Source organism: Lygodium microphyllum, chromosome 2 (assembly GCF_053477565.2).
Source record: "Lygodium microphyllum isolate KBCC chromosome 2, Lygodium_microphyllum_v1.1.10, whole genome shotgun sequence".
Taxonomy (NCBI): Eukaryota; Viridiplantae; Streptophyta; class Polypodiopsida; order Schizaeales; family Lygodiaceae; genus Lygodium; species Lygodium microphyllum.
The window spans coordinates 114,668,898-114,682,740 of NC_141136.1; the positions used below are offsets into that span (position 1 = coordinate 114,668,898).

General features: G+C 38.1%; 1 protein-coding gene across 1 annotated transcript; it reads left to right on the forward strand.

Moving 5' to 3' along the window:
* The first annotated feature begins 6,830 nt into the window (after positions 1–6,830).
* LOC148040205 (uncharacterized) lies at positions 6,831–10,640 on the forward strand. Its single transcript, XM_087697559.1, has 3 exons — positions 6,831–8,001; positions 8,523–8,678; positions 9,321–10,640. Exons 1-3 carry the CDS (start codon positions 7,034–7,036, stop codon positions 9,805–9,807), a joined length of 1,611 nt encoding a protein of 536 aa, XP_087553685.1. The 5' UTR covers positions 6,831–7,033; the 3' UTR covers positions 9,808–10,640.
* The last annotated feature ends 3,203 nt before the right edge of the window (positions 10,641–13,843 follow it).

A 13,843-nucleotide genomic window follows, 5' to 3' on the forward strand; every position in this document is an offset into this window, starting at 1 on the left:
TAAATTCGGATTGTGAATAGATAACATTCTTTAGGCCTAGAAGTTGTGGTTAATGTGTGATTGCAACAATTAGAGCAAGATTTTATGATGTATGTAATAGTAAGGCTAAAGAGTTGTGGTAGGGAGGTTTAATACTTCAAGAGAAGAGTTGTGGTAGGGAGGTTTAATGCTTCAAGAGAAGAGCAAGGTTACAAGGCTTATGATTCATTAAGTATGTGTGTACTAGTGAGTGACAAGAATCAAGTGGTAATAATTTGTAATCTACAAAGCCATGTTGCCATGTAGTAACATGTTCCCATGGCAAAATTTTAGCCATAACATTATTGTCTTGAGCTATTGCAAATGCATCCATGTTAATATTGATTACATTTCACTTGATAACAACAAAGGACATGTTTATATTCGTGTTTATGGGTTGATTAATCCATAGCACAAGCATAAATCTCTCACAATAGCCTAACATTCAATAGTGTATGAGACATAAGCCCTAAAATTGTTGGACTAGAAATAACTTTTTAATGGTGTAGTAAAAGCACTCTCCTAGGAATCAAGTTTAATATTTCTCAAGGGTGTGATTCATTTCATTCAGTTTCGCATTCCTTAGAGGCGTGATGCAAGTCATGAATTCAAGTCAATTTCATAAACATAGTTGAAATGAACTAACTACTTTTATTTGAGGCACATTAGGAAAATAATGGTAGAGAGCTATGTCAAAGTACATGATCATTTTCAACAAACCCAACAATCATCATTGCAAGATTTAAAATAACACCATTGCTAGATTTACCAATTTCAAGTCATTTTATAAATGAGAAGAGTACCAATCAATGGTGTAGGTGGAGGACTATCTATGTGTAGGGATTATTTGTGTGTGCCCATGGCATGGTCATTCCCAAGCAACGGAGATGAGGAGGGAGAAAAACCATATTAGTGGCATTATGAGAAAAGTAGCTAGCATGTAGCACTTTAATGTATTTTGGTTACACTCTATATTGAAGTGCATGTTGAAGCAAATATTTATGGTGTTCAACATGAATTTCACACATGCATACAATGACATATTGAAGTGCATTTTGATGCAATAAATATTTGAAGTGTTCAACATGAATTTCACACATCATTGTCAACACAAGCTTTGTTGACATCACCCATGTCTTGGGGAAAGGCATGATTGTAATAGTCTTTTGATGGCACACAACTTGATGTCAAGCTTTTCAAGCAAGTTTGTAATAGTTTATAAATCCTTCTTTTTAGATGGATCATGGCACACAACTTGATGTTAAAGTTTTGAGGCATGCAAATCTCCTTGCTAGCTTTGAGAAGGAGATTGACATGCAATCGAGAAACACCCCAATCTACTCTCAATTAGAGGTTTCTATTCCAACCTTGTGGAGAAGGTAACATGTTGTGAAATTTTCCCCACAAGGATTTTGTACGATTTGCTGCATGGGTGGGGGTTGAGGATACAAATGAGCGCATGTTCATACAAAGGCTGCAAGGCTAACCCCCATACAAATGAGCTCGTGTGTTGATGCAAAGTCTACAAGGCTACCTCTCCCCCATGGCACCAGGGTTCGAGAAAAATTGTTTGAGGAAGAGGAAGCAAATCTTTGTCATCATCATTTGAGAAGGAAGTATCCACTATTGGGACTATTCCTAATACATAAACTTAAAAAATATAACTATATCTTGAGAAATTTGAAGAAGATTTTATTTCCTTCTTCCAAAGAATCGAGAAGGTTTTTTCGCAAGGTGAACAAGTTCTAGGTTGAATCGAACCTGCCTTTTTGTGAACCCTACATGGCACACTCGTCTCACATTCTGATAATGGTGATAAGGCACACCCATGCTTATTAATCTCAGGATTAGATTCCGGGTCATGTTAGGGTGCAATGTTATCAACAATGCTTGTGGTAAGTTGTGAAGGGGCTTGTGCAGGGCCGTGCATCTTGGTCTTCTTACCATTAAAAATATTGCTGCCGTTACTTTTATGTGAACACGCAAAAAGTAAAGCCAAGTCTACGCTGACTTGGAAAATTTAGTCGTTGCAAGAAGGCGTCCAAGACCCGAGCTCCTTGGTGCCGAGGTCAGGCTTGACATTATACATCTTTGAACAATGGATTTGTGTTTTTATTTTTTGTTTTTTAATAAGACATATCTATTTTTGCAATTCTTAGAAAAGAGAACATCGGAGTGCGAGCCGCTGACGTGTCCTAAGGTTCAGTTGAAACTTTCAAAACAAAACACTCATATCATATTAATATGTTAATATATAATTATATTAATGATGAGACGAGTCACGACTATCCTAGGCTCAAAAAACAAGCGGTCTTTTGGTTTTTGTAAATAATATAATCCTGTTTTTTTTGCTGGATTTTCCCAGATTTTAAGGAACCAGCCACGTGTACGTACGGGTGGGCCCAGTAAGGCGCCTTTGACTGAACTTGGGGAGCCCAGGTGCCGCGTCTAATTTTTTTTTAAAAATATAATAATAAATTTCGGTTTGGAACTTGGAAGAGCAGTACGTGGGGCCCGGGGGGCGGCGTTGATGTCAATCCTCCCTTCACCCCGCTGTCACTTGCCCCGCTGTGACAGGGCTCTTAGATATCGCCTTTTAAAAAAAATTAAAAGGGCTGCCCTATACCCAGAGTATTTACTATGGCCAACAATTTTCCTTAGCGCATCAAATAGAAAAAAATGGAAAATCAAATATTATAGGTTGTCATTCTACCTTTTGAATTCTCGCATGGCATTGTACCCTTTCAATTTGGTGTGTCATGATATCGACTTTCATTCCTACATAGTCCCTCATGGTTTCTCTCTTCCTCATTCAATTTCTGCACAATGACTTTCATTGCCTCCCTCTCTACCCCAAGGGATCGAGCAAGGTCTCAATCATATCACGGTGTGTTATCAATGTGCATGTGCTTGAGATCCTTTCCCTTTCAGCTTCTTTGCCTTATGTGTCAATAACGTCAAGCACCTCTTTGGTAAGTCATGTTAGGATTGTCTATGACAATAATAATGCATGAAATATCGCCCCAATATACAACAATAACAACCATGATGAATGGTGGTGATGATGATCATTTTGAGAAGGTTTACAAGTTTATTGTATCTCATTGACCTTAAATTTTATTTATATTCGCCGCTAGGACATCAATAGCTCTTTAGAATTCGAAAGTTGATACGCATTACCCAAGTTTGTTAAAAGTTTGGAAGCTATTGCATACTCGCTTCCATTACTAACTCTATCAAATTCAAATTTCTCATGTTTACAATGAAGAGAAACTCATTCATGTAACATTGTATAATTGAAATATATTTGCATATGTCAAAATAATTTCGTGATAACATACATCATACAACTATGCATGATCATCTAAAATCACGTTAATATGATGAGCAATTTGTTCCTTATTTATTTGAGGTGAATTTACTAGATGCATAGTAGTTGCAGATTTTTGTTAGAGAGGATAAATGACTATTCATCTCAACTATTCCATTTGCAATTCTCTTTGTAGACATGGTCTTGAACTTTGGAGGCATCCTCTCAATTTTCAATGCAAAATGATTATATTGATGGTATCAAAATATGTCATTATCCAACTAGTGGAGATGAACTAACTAAGAATAAGTTATACATTTGCAAAAGCTTGTAGTAAACCCTATATCTAGTGGACTTCTTCCCTTCATTGTCTAAGCACAATGAGGATATTTGGACTTCACTAACGCACATCAAAATAAGACCATGCCAATATCTTTCCAAACACCTCGGCATTCCTTTGTCTCCATACATTTATGATCATAGCCACTTGCAAAACATTTCAACGTTTAGAATGTGATTCATTGAAGCACCCAAAGTCACCAAAGGTAGCTCCTTTTAAATTAATCTTGGCGTAAAAGCTTGCCTTATCCACCCAATGCATTAGGTTTGACTAGCTGCCCTTGAATATCCAAGACATTTCCTAAAGAGATACAACAATGACTCCACATGTCATTTGCATAACAGCCCGCACATGGGAAATGTTCTACTGGACTTCGAAAGTCACTCCCTGGTTGCCCACTTGTCCATGTTTATCTTCCACATGATTAAATTCAACTTCCTAGAAGACGTGCAAGCCCAAATCCTTTCAATCCTCCTCTTCCACATCCTTATCTTGATCATGGGGAATCTGGTCTTCCACATCCTTATCTTGGTCCTAGGGAATGTCCCCTTCTATTATTCAAACATTTTGAAGACATGTTTTCCATATTTGGGGATAATGTTAGACGTTTTCACAACATCAACTAGGATCTTTTGAGACTCTATCTTGAAGCACTTGAGTAGATTGAGGTCATGATCGATTTAGGACATAGGTTAATCATCACTCAACTATTTGATGACCCTTAATAGCCAAGTACTCTCTTGGTTATTTAGGTCTATTTGTTGAGCAACCTCATCCAAGATACACTAGGCAAGTGAAATCTCATCCCACAGATCTAACCACTTTTTGGGGTGATAATATGTATATGATGGTAAACATATAATATGCATACGATAATATGTACATGCATGTGTGTGTGTGTGTGTGTTGCACAAAATGTGACACATAACTATGTGTGTATGTATATGTATATATGTATATATGTATGTATATGTGCACATGTGCATGTGCGCATGCAAGTGCATGAACACATACACACACACACACACACCCCACCATACATCGCATTGCAAACATCCATGAACACATTTGCTAATGGATGGATTTGTAGTTCTATATTGAACTTATGTTGGATGAAAGGGTAGAGCACATTTAGATATTACAAACTCCACTTCCAAGTGGACACATCCCAAATCCTTGTTTGCTTGGTCAAAATAAATGAATGAAGCATGCAAATGGAGTAAATTTCGAAGTGCCTTCACATATGCGGTATTATTGAAAGGTAGAGGAACATTGGAATTCTTTGACTATACATACACACTAATTACACTCACATATGCACACTTTCAACTCCTCAAGTAAATCTTTGTTTTCTTAGTCAAAATAATTATTAATGGAACACCCTAGTGGATCAAATATTTGAAGAAATTTATGGAACTATTTAGAAGTTAGAAGAGTACTAGAGTTTTTTAACGATACATACACATTAACTCCACTTGCCAGATGTGGGTGACTACGGACGATACAAGATTGCCTATCTTGATAGAGAGCAGTCAGGATGCCAGTCAAAGGGATTGGCTGAAGGAACTCACAAAGGGTCTAATAATAAAGTATGAGACCCCTTTGATCCTTGAACTCTTGGACTATGTGTACTGTGCTTGCAACCCTTGATTGCTTTTACTCCCTTCCTTATATATCCCACTGCTTGATATACATATAGTAACTACCCTGAGCAAAATAATTACTAATCAAGTAAGCTAATGAGCCTAGTTCTCAAGTGCCTTAAGATAACTTGTGTTATTTAGCATGTATTCCCAAAAATAATATTGGTTAGGAAAGTCTTATTTTTTTCTTATTATCATTTTGAAACTCTACCCCAAATTGTAAGGTATTCTCAAGTGTTCAAATCCTCATTTTGTTCTCAAATAAAAGTTTAGAGATTTGTTTCATAGATTCTTTCTTCTTGAGAGGCTTCATGGATGTAATCCATTGTGGTACATCACCTTTTTTCTTTTCTATAGTGGTATCATTCACTCAACCTAGAGGCTAGGCATGTCTTTGAACCTTGACATGTTGATTTTCATATTTGTCGGCCCTTGTGATTACAGCACCTTGTTTTATACATGTGACAATTATAATTATAACACATGAAGATTAGTTTTATTCTCTCTCCGCTAGAGACGCAAGCTCTTTCTTTTTTTTCGTGGTGGAAAGAAGTAAATTTACTTTTTTCAAAATGAAAACAAGTAATTTGTATTGCAAAGTTTGAGAAAAATATTTTAAGGAATCAGTGTTACATTCCTATGTTGTTGAAGGTTCGGGGAAGAATATTTTAAAGAAGATGAAGTAATCCTTTTCATTATCATCTAAGAAGGAAGAAGCCTCTATTGAGAAGTTATTTGAACATACATAATAAAATATATAACTATTGTTTGAGAAATTTCAATGTGACTTATTTCCATCTTTTAAAAATTTCAAAAGGATCATTTCAATGGTGAACAAAATCTAGGTTTGAAGTGAACATGTCTATCTTTTTCTTAACCTTAATATTATGGCTTATAGTTTCTAAGTGGGTTTCAATCACCTTTTGGCTTATTATGGCCTCTAAAATGTCCCAATTTCTTTACAGCTTATATGGTCTCTAAGTTATGACACACATATAGTTTGTATTTGCATTTCACAATAGAGGTGACTATAGTTTTAGTAAGCAAGAAGGAAAAAGAGAATGTCACAGGATCCAAGCTCGACTTATTTGACATCTAAATTGTTTGGTAGGTTTACATATGACCCCACTCTAATGACCAATGCACAAAACTAGACACACTATGTTAAGCAAGTATTTAGGACATCAAATTCCCTACTCATGCGTGGAAAAAGGGGTTTGTGGGCAATCTTGAAGATTGGGGTAACCTTTCTAAGCACTTTGAATATAGATAATATAAAGTACACGACTCAAACGGTTGGGATGTTTGCTATGATCTATAATCTATAATGATAAATGATATTGATGGGACCCAAATTAAACCCAATGCTTATGTGGGTCCCAGACATGGAGGGCCTAGTTTGTTTTAATATAAGCAACAGTAGAACACCAGCTCTCTCTCTCTCTCTCTCTCTCTCTCTCACATGGGTAGAGCAGTACTAAGTAGTCTCTGCCTCTACCTGCCTCTATATAAACACCTACAGTCCCCCTTTTACCCATTCTCCTAGACTCGCAGATTGAACCTTAGCTGCGCCATAGCTGCAGTTGTATAAGGCTGCTTATGGTTGTAAAATCACTATCGTTCAACAGGCCATCCCATCTAGCAACACATCTAACATCATATCGCCCTTTCACTTACGCACCTACCGACCATCCCGTGCTGTAGTTATCCTCACCATCACTGATGGTTCAAGCTGTACAGGATCACGAGGAGCTTGTACATGAGCTGCTAGATTTCCCCGTAAGTGTTGGCTCTGATTGTGAAGAAAGCAGCTCTAGCCGCCATAGCTGTCGTGAGCATATCAACCGGCAGAACCCTAGTGAGACTGACTGGAGAGCCATTCTTCGGGAGCTCGAGGAATCACCAACCATGTCAGCTGCCGGCGTGATTGATGATCATCATCTGCACCTGCGCCTACCGTCTGCATCACATAGTCCTGCGGACACCCCCCTTCATCTGAGCGATTCTGCACCGAATATGAGCTCCTTTTGTAATTTCGTGAATCCTTCACAGCACTATCAGTTTAATGCTGATAGCCAGTTTCAGGCACAGCTAGATATGGCGGGCGCTGATTCTGCAGTAATTTGTATTGATGAGAGGCCTAGCAGATCCAATAGTACCTCTCCTTCAACTCCGTATACTAATGACAGAGATCACCTTGATTACATGCTGGATGAGTTATTGATGTCGCAGGACGTGATGAGCAGCTGCATTAATTATTACGACCACTTCGTCGCACAAACATCGGATCAGGATCATCGCCCTGAACAGTATCAGAATCAGCAATCCTTCAATAATTACGGCACTAATTATGCTGTGTCTAGTCACTTGCCGCCACATGCGGCAGCTGATTTATCATCAGCAAATCTATTATACCAATATCAGCATAAGAACGACCTGCAGAGAAGCAATTCAGATTACAGCAATATGAGCACTCATCCTGCTGAAACTGGATCATGCACGCCTGCAACATCGGCCTCGAGTAAGGAGCCTCTTGATTATATGGAAGAATTAGACCTCGATCAGCCGGATCAGCTTAATTCGACTAATTCCACTGATCAACCAAGCTCCGGCCTCACCATCATCACTGAACATTATCACAATCAGCAACGGGCTCAGCTGCCTGGCGACAAATTATTAGACAAGAAGAGGTATCATTCAATTTCCAGTCTTAAAAGTTTACCCAATACCAAATTTTACACTGCTTCTTCTTTCCACTTTCATCAAAAGCCTAATATCTTGATTCCTGATGTGGAAAACAATACCCATACTGAAAGTCTTTCTTTCCGTCTTCCAGTTGCTTCTTCTTTCCACTTTCCACCAAAGCATCTCCGATAAAGACCTTACAAATTCCCCACTTGCTTCTTCTTTCTCCTTCCATTAAACTCTCTATCCCACTTGCTGCTTCGTTTTCCATCAAACTCTATCCAGCCGATTCCTGATGTAGAAAACACTACTACCCAATACAGAAAGTGTCTTGCAAGTTTTCCACTTCTTCCTACCTTCATCAAATTATTACTTCGAAATGCCCATGGCTGACGCCTACGCCTCTTTTTGTTATGTTCCCCCGCAAAAACTCAAAGAGATAATTGCCAATTTATTTGCCTTAGAAAAAAGGACGATCTATTGTATGGAGACGCTGATGGTTGATGGCGGCAATTTTGATGTGCAGGGGCAGTAAAGGCAATTGTTTACGTGTGAAGAAGCCCAAGAAGCAGAGGGGCTCCAAGCTGGCGATCCGGATGCAGAGCGACACTGACATCGTGGACGATGGCTTCAAGTGGCGCAAGTACGGCCAGAAAGCCGTGAAGGACAGCCCCTACCCAAGGTAGAATTCCACTTCCTCACACAACAGAAAAACCTTCAGACCAATCTTCTCAATCCCCTGTACCCATTATCAGCTGTCATTCATGTGGGTTATAATCAAATCAATCCAACATGTAAATCATGTGGGTTATAATCCAACTTGTCGGTTGATTACTCATATGCCTAATAACATCAACAGCAAGGCCACGAAAAATGAACCTCAGTAATCACATTGCTGTCACACTCAACACATTTATGTTGGTCCAATTGATTCCATAAGGATGCTTATTTAAGTAAATTAACTGTCCTTTTTTAGTGTGATACGGTAATTATGATCACCCAATAGGCCTAATTAAGTATTAGACTATATTAGATAGTTGTAATAACTGTTAAATTGTGTTATCATAACCATCTATTAGAGCTTCGAGGTATCTTGATGTGCTGCTCCAAACAGCTTCAAAAAACAATTATGTAGGCTCCTGAATTATAGCTTAAATAGATTGTGAAATTGCGTGTAGATGACTGTGAATACAATTAAGGCAACATGAATTAGAGCTTAAATAGATTGTGTATTGCATGTACATGATTGCGATAATTTGATGAATTAACCCGGAAAAATATGGTGGATGAAAACCCTAATCAATGGATGGATTACAAATTGCAGGAGCTACTATAAATGCACAGTCAAGGGGTGCAGTGCGAAAAAGCATGTGGAGCGACAGCGCAGCGAGCCTGATGTGGTGGTGACCACCTACGAGGGCGTGCACACACACGCTGCCCCTTCCTCTTATAATAATCACAAGAATAATGATTCGATTTATGACCCTAATCATGATCTCCCCCAGCTCGACTACCCAGCCTCTCATTCAGACCCCATATCCCACTACAGGACCTACCTCGCCTCTCTCAATATCGTCGCCCATTACATCGCTTCCTGCACATATAACAATCCCTGCAGTTACTATAATCAGCTTCCTCCCCGGCATCTCTCAAGCTCGGCCGGCCTCCCCAGCTTACTCCCCTCGGTTAATCACCCTACCGGTACTCCAGCCCATGACAGTACTGTACTTGATCACCAATTACGACACCATCTCTTGAAACTCCTCATCCATCACCGAGACATTATAGCTAGAAGCTCACACTCAGTTTGAGGGGGAATGTTGATCATCCCAGAACTTCATTACTTAGAACCTCTTCTCAGAGGCACACAAAAATCCGAGATTCCCATTATAATTCCCATAGGGGAATCCTTGTATTCGCAGTTACCAGGTTATTAGCGATGTCTGTCTCCCTTGTGATTAGTGACAATATGTGCATAAAAGTCGAAGCCTTGCCATCATATATCAGACAATGCTCATGTACTCCTCTGGATGGCATTTGTGATGAAACTGCAGGGCTAGCCTTACTCTAATTTGGGACTGTGGCTCCGAGCTTGGGCTGCAGAAGTATCTATCCCTGTGGCAGTACTGTTGACATGAGGCCGCTGACTGAGAAGACAATTTAAGTACCTGATTCGATGACATGGCTTAGTAAGGAGATGGTGCACCTGTTGTTTCATATTCTAATCCAGTGAACAGTCTGCATTACAGTGCCATATCTCGTCCCATCGATGCTTCTGACTGAAGAAATCTCAATATTGTGGACTCTGGAGCTTGATGTAATATACATTTGGTGCCTGTTCCAGGATTCACAAACAGACAGCATTCCTTATAACAGATTTTTTCAAGTAAGGGCTACAATTCTCATGAAAATACTGCAAGGCAAGCTTATAAATTAGAGAAATTGACACACACACACAAAAAAGAGGACAACTGGAACAATATCCTATTGGGCTTCCACGAAGAGAACGTTTTTATAATGCGTCTAATATTGATAAAAAGTAGATATAGCATCAAAAGATGCAGCGAGGCATCGCCTTTAAACTAAGTTTATACCATCCCTTCATAGTCCATATCTATGCACACACACAGATGTAAGTATTATATGGGTGGATATTGTATATCTTAGCTGATCATACTGACTTCTATTTTTTCTAATGTTTTATAAAAAGCTACGTGTATATTTGGATCATGAAAGGGGTATCACATACACTACAACAGAAACGAGGCATAGACGCGCATGTTAGACGCGCAAAGTCAGGCGCGTCTATAAGTGCGTGTAAATGTGCGTGTAAATAGACGCGAATTTTGCATCTATATATTCGCGCAAATAGATGCTAATATAGACGCGTCAGCAGACGCACAATTATTTAACCACCTAAAATTAGCAATTCACATAATTAAAAAACCAAAGTTAATAATTATTTAACCACCTGAAATTGATTCTTGAGCATACACATGTGCGCATGATAAAAACCATAGAATTAAAAATACACATTGAATCATTGAGTTAAAAAAATAGAGTTAATAATTACTTTTTCATTGCTCTCTAATGAATGGCAGTTCCTCCAGTTGACAAGCCTGATATAAGTAATTAGCGGCAAGCGATAGAAACCTTACTATTAGTAGCAAGCATTGCAATATGTATCTCGTAATTTCTCTACGTACTTGAAGATGATAAAAGATACTTCCTTTTTATTTTGGAAAATTCAATTTAGCTTTAAAATTGACTATTGATTCTTGAGTATGTACGTGTGCGCATGATAAAAAGCATAGAATTAGGAATATACATTGAATCAATAAGCAAATTAAGTATGTTACAGTGAATGATCCATCTCATCTTTAATGAGATCAGCCCTTGCTAAACTATCTACTTCTAGGTCTATGTTACCAAGAGGTAACGAAACAAATAAGTCTATCCCACTATCAGATATGTTGCTATATTGCTCAATAACTTCATCAATATCATCGACAATCACATTATTGTCTTCTTCTACGTTTCCTTGAGCATCCTCGCGAGGTTCATCTTGTACTATATCACGCATATCATCCATTATGGTGTCATCATGCACATCATCATTAATTGTTGGATTGTTATATGCTATCTCCATGTCGGTAATATTATCATATATTAGTTTTGAACGATTAGATATAGGGATGACATACCACCATCGGTTATTGTTTACCATTGGATGATACACAACCTGTATTTGGAAAACAAAAGCAAAAAACTTAAGTACTTATTATATTGTGTATATGTATCACATGTATATATATAAAAAAATTAGCCTTTGCATATATACCTGCTCGCATTGTTGAGGTAGTACTAATGTGTCATTCTTGTTTTGGTGAAATTTTGTAGAGTTAATGATTACAAAACCACTTGGATGACGTCTGATTGTGCAATGCTCACCATTTGTTACCACTTCTTTAAACCACTTCACATCCAGTACATATATAAAGAATCGTCTGAAGTCAAGCTTCAAAATATCTTGGATCAAGCCACAATAACCTTCCATGGTACCATTGGCATCTTCGAAGTGAGCAAGGACACCACAATCTTAGGTATTTCTCTTTTCATCTATACGTTGAGTTTGAAGATGTTTACCCTCACACCAAAGTGCATTGAATAATGTGCACTAGTAGTAAAAGATAAAAGATCAAACATGTCAATTATTTATATAAAATAAAACTTATAGAAACAAATTAATTGATAGTATGTCTCACCTTTGATAAGCAACCTTGTGCGTATTCCCACTCTTCTTGAGATATATTAATTTCTTTCTCTTTTTCCATTCTCTCCATTTCCTCATGTAACCAATCTATATCAATATGACGTGGGAGCACATTTAGACGATCTGAAAATGAGACATTACGTCCATATCTAGTGCGAAATTCTTGTCTTTTTCTTTTTCTTCTTGCCCTTGCTTCATTATATAGTGTCACCCATTTGCTCATTACATCACTACTGAGCACACAAAAACCATTTAACTTACGAAGTTCTTCTTTTGTTAGCACTTTACTCATTCCTTTTCCTTGAGGTACTATAGAGGTCATCCTCAAGTCTTCATCATATTTCCATAGTCGTGGTTGAGAGGGATCCACTTCAGCAAGATATTCAGAGATATAAACAAGGGATGATTGCACTAACCAACCCTCAGCCATGCTTCCCTCAGGCCGTGCTTTTTGCCTCACAAAATCTTTCAAGGTTTTCATGAAGCGCTCAAGAAAAAACATCCACCTTACATGAACTGTCCCACAAAGTGCGATTGCATCAATCAAATGTACGAGTAAATGTAATTGAGTAGTCAAAATGGATCGAGGAAAAATTTCCTCCACCAAACAAACCACCTCAACAGATAATACTCGAGCATCTTGCAATGTGTTTGGATCAATTTCCTTCGAGCTCACGTATCTGTCAAGATGTATTTGAGAATTGTTTATTTTGTGTAGAAATTCAAAGATATATAATGAAAAAATACAATGTATACACACCTCACAAGCTCTCCCATCTTGTAAATGATATCACGTACATCTTTGGAGGCACAATGGAATATGCTAGTAGGAAGTACGAACTGAATGTAAACAATATTCATAGATCAAATGATTAGTTGAGGAAAAAGTCATCATACCCCAAAGTTTACACATAGTTATTCCACTAATTACTATATTTATGGTTAGAGATACCCTTACTTGAATCATTTGTGCCAATCGTGGGACTTCAAACCAGATAGTTGCTCCACACCTCTTTTCTTTTTCTTTATGAAGGCTCCCTTGAGACATCTCATACATCCTGTGGGTGTTCGAAAGTTATATATTTGTTCCTTCACTATTTTTTCATCGTTCTTTGATAAAATCCAAGGTGCATGGGGTAGCTCAATCTTTCCTCTCGGTCCAATGCGTGGCCAGGCTCGTCTCATGCGACCAATGTTACGTAAATCCTCCCTTACATTAACTGAATCATGGGCCCCTATCAAGTGATCCCATAATGTAGATACAACATTTTTGAATATGTGCATGGGGTCCAACAATTGATTGATCTTGAGTTCAGTCCAGTACGGAAGACGAAAAAATATAGAGAACCTAACAAACAAACAATATGTTATGTAAACAATTCATCATGCTAAATACTTTAAAGTGAATTGAGAGAAATGCACTTCTTACCGACTCATGCCGAGTGGAGGGTGGCTGTCGGTATTAATCCATCTCTCCTTCCAATCTTGAATGGTTAGAGATTGTGGAGTCATTCCATTAGTAGGGAGAACATATTTGGGATGGTCAATAGGAAGAAATCGATGATGATTGTCGT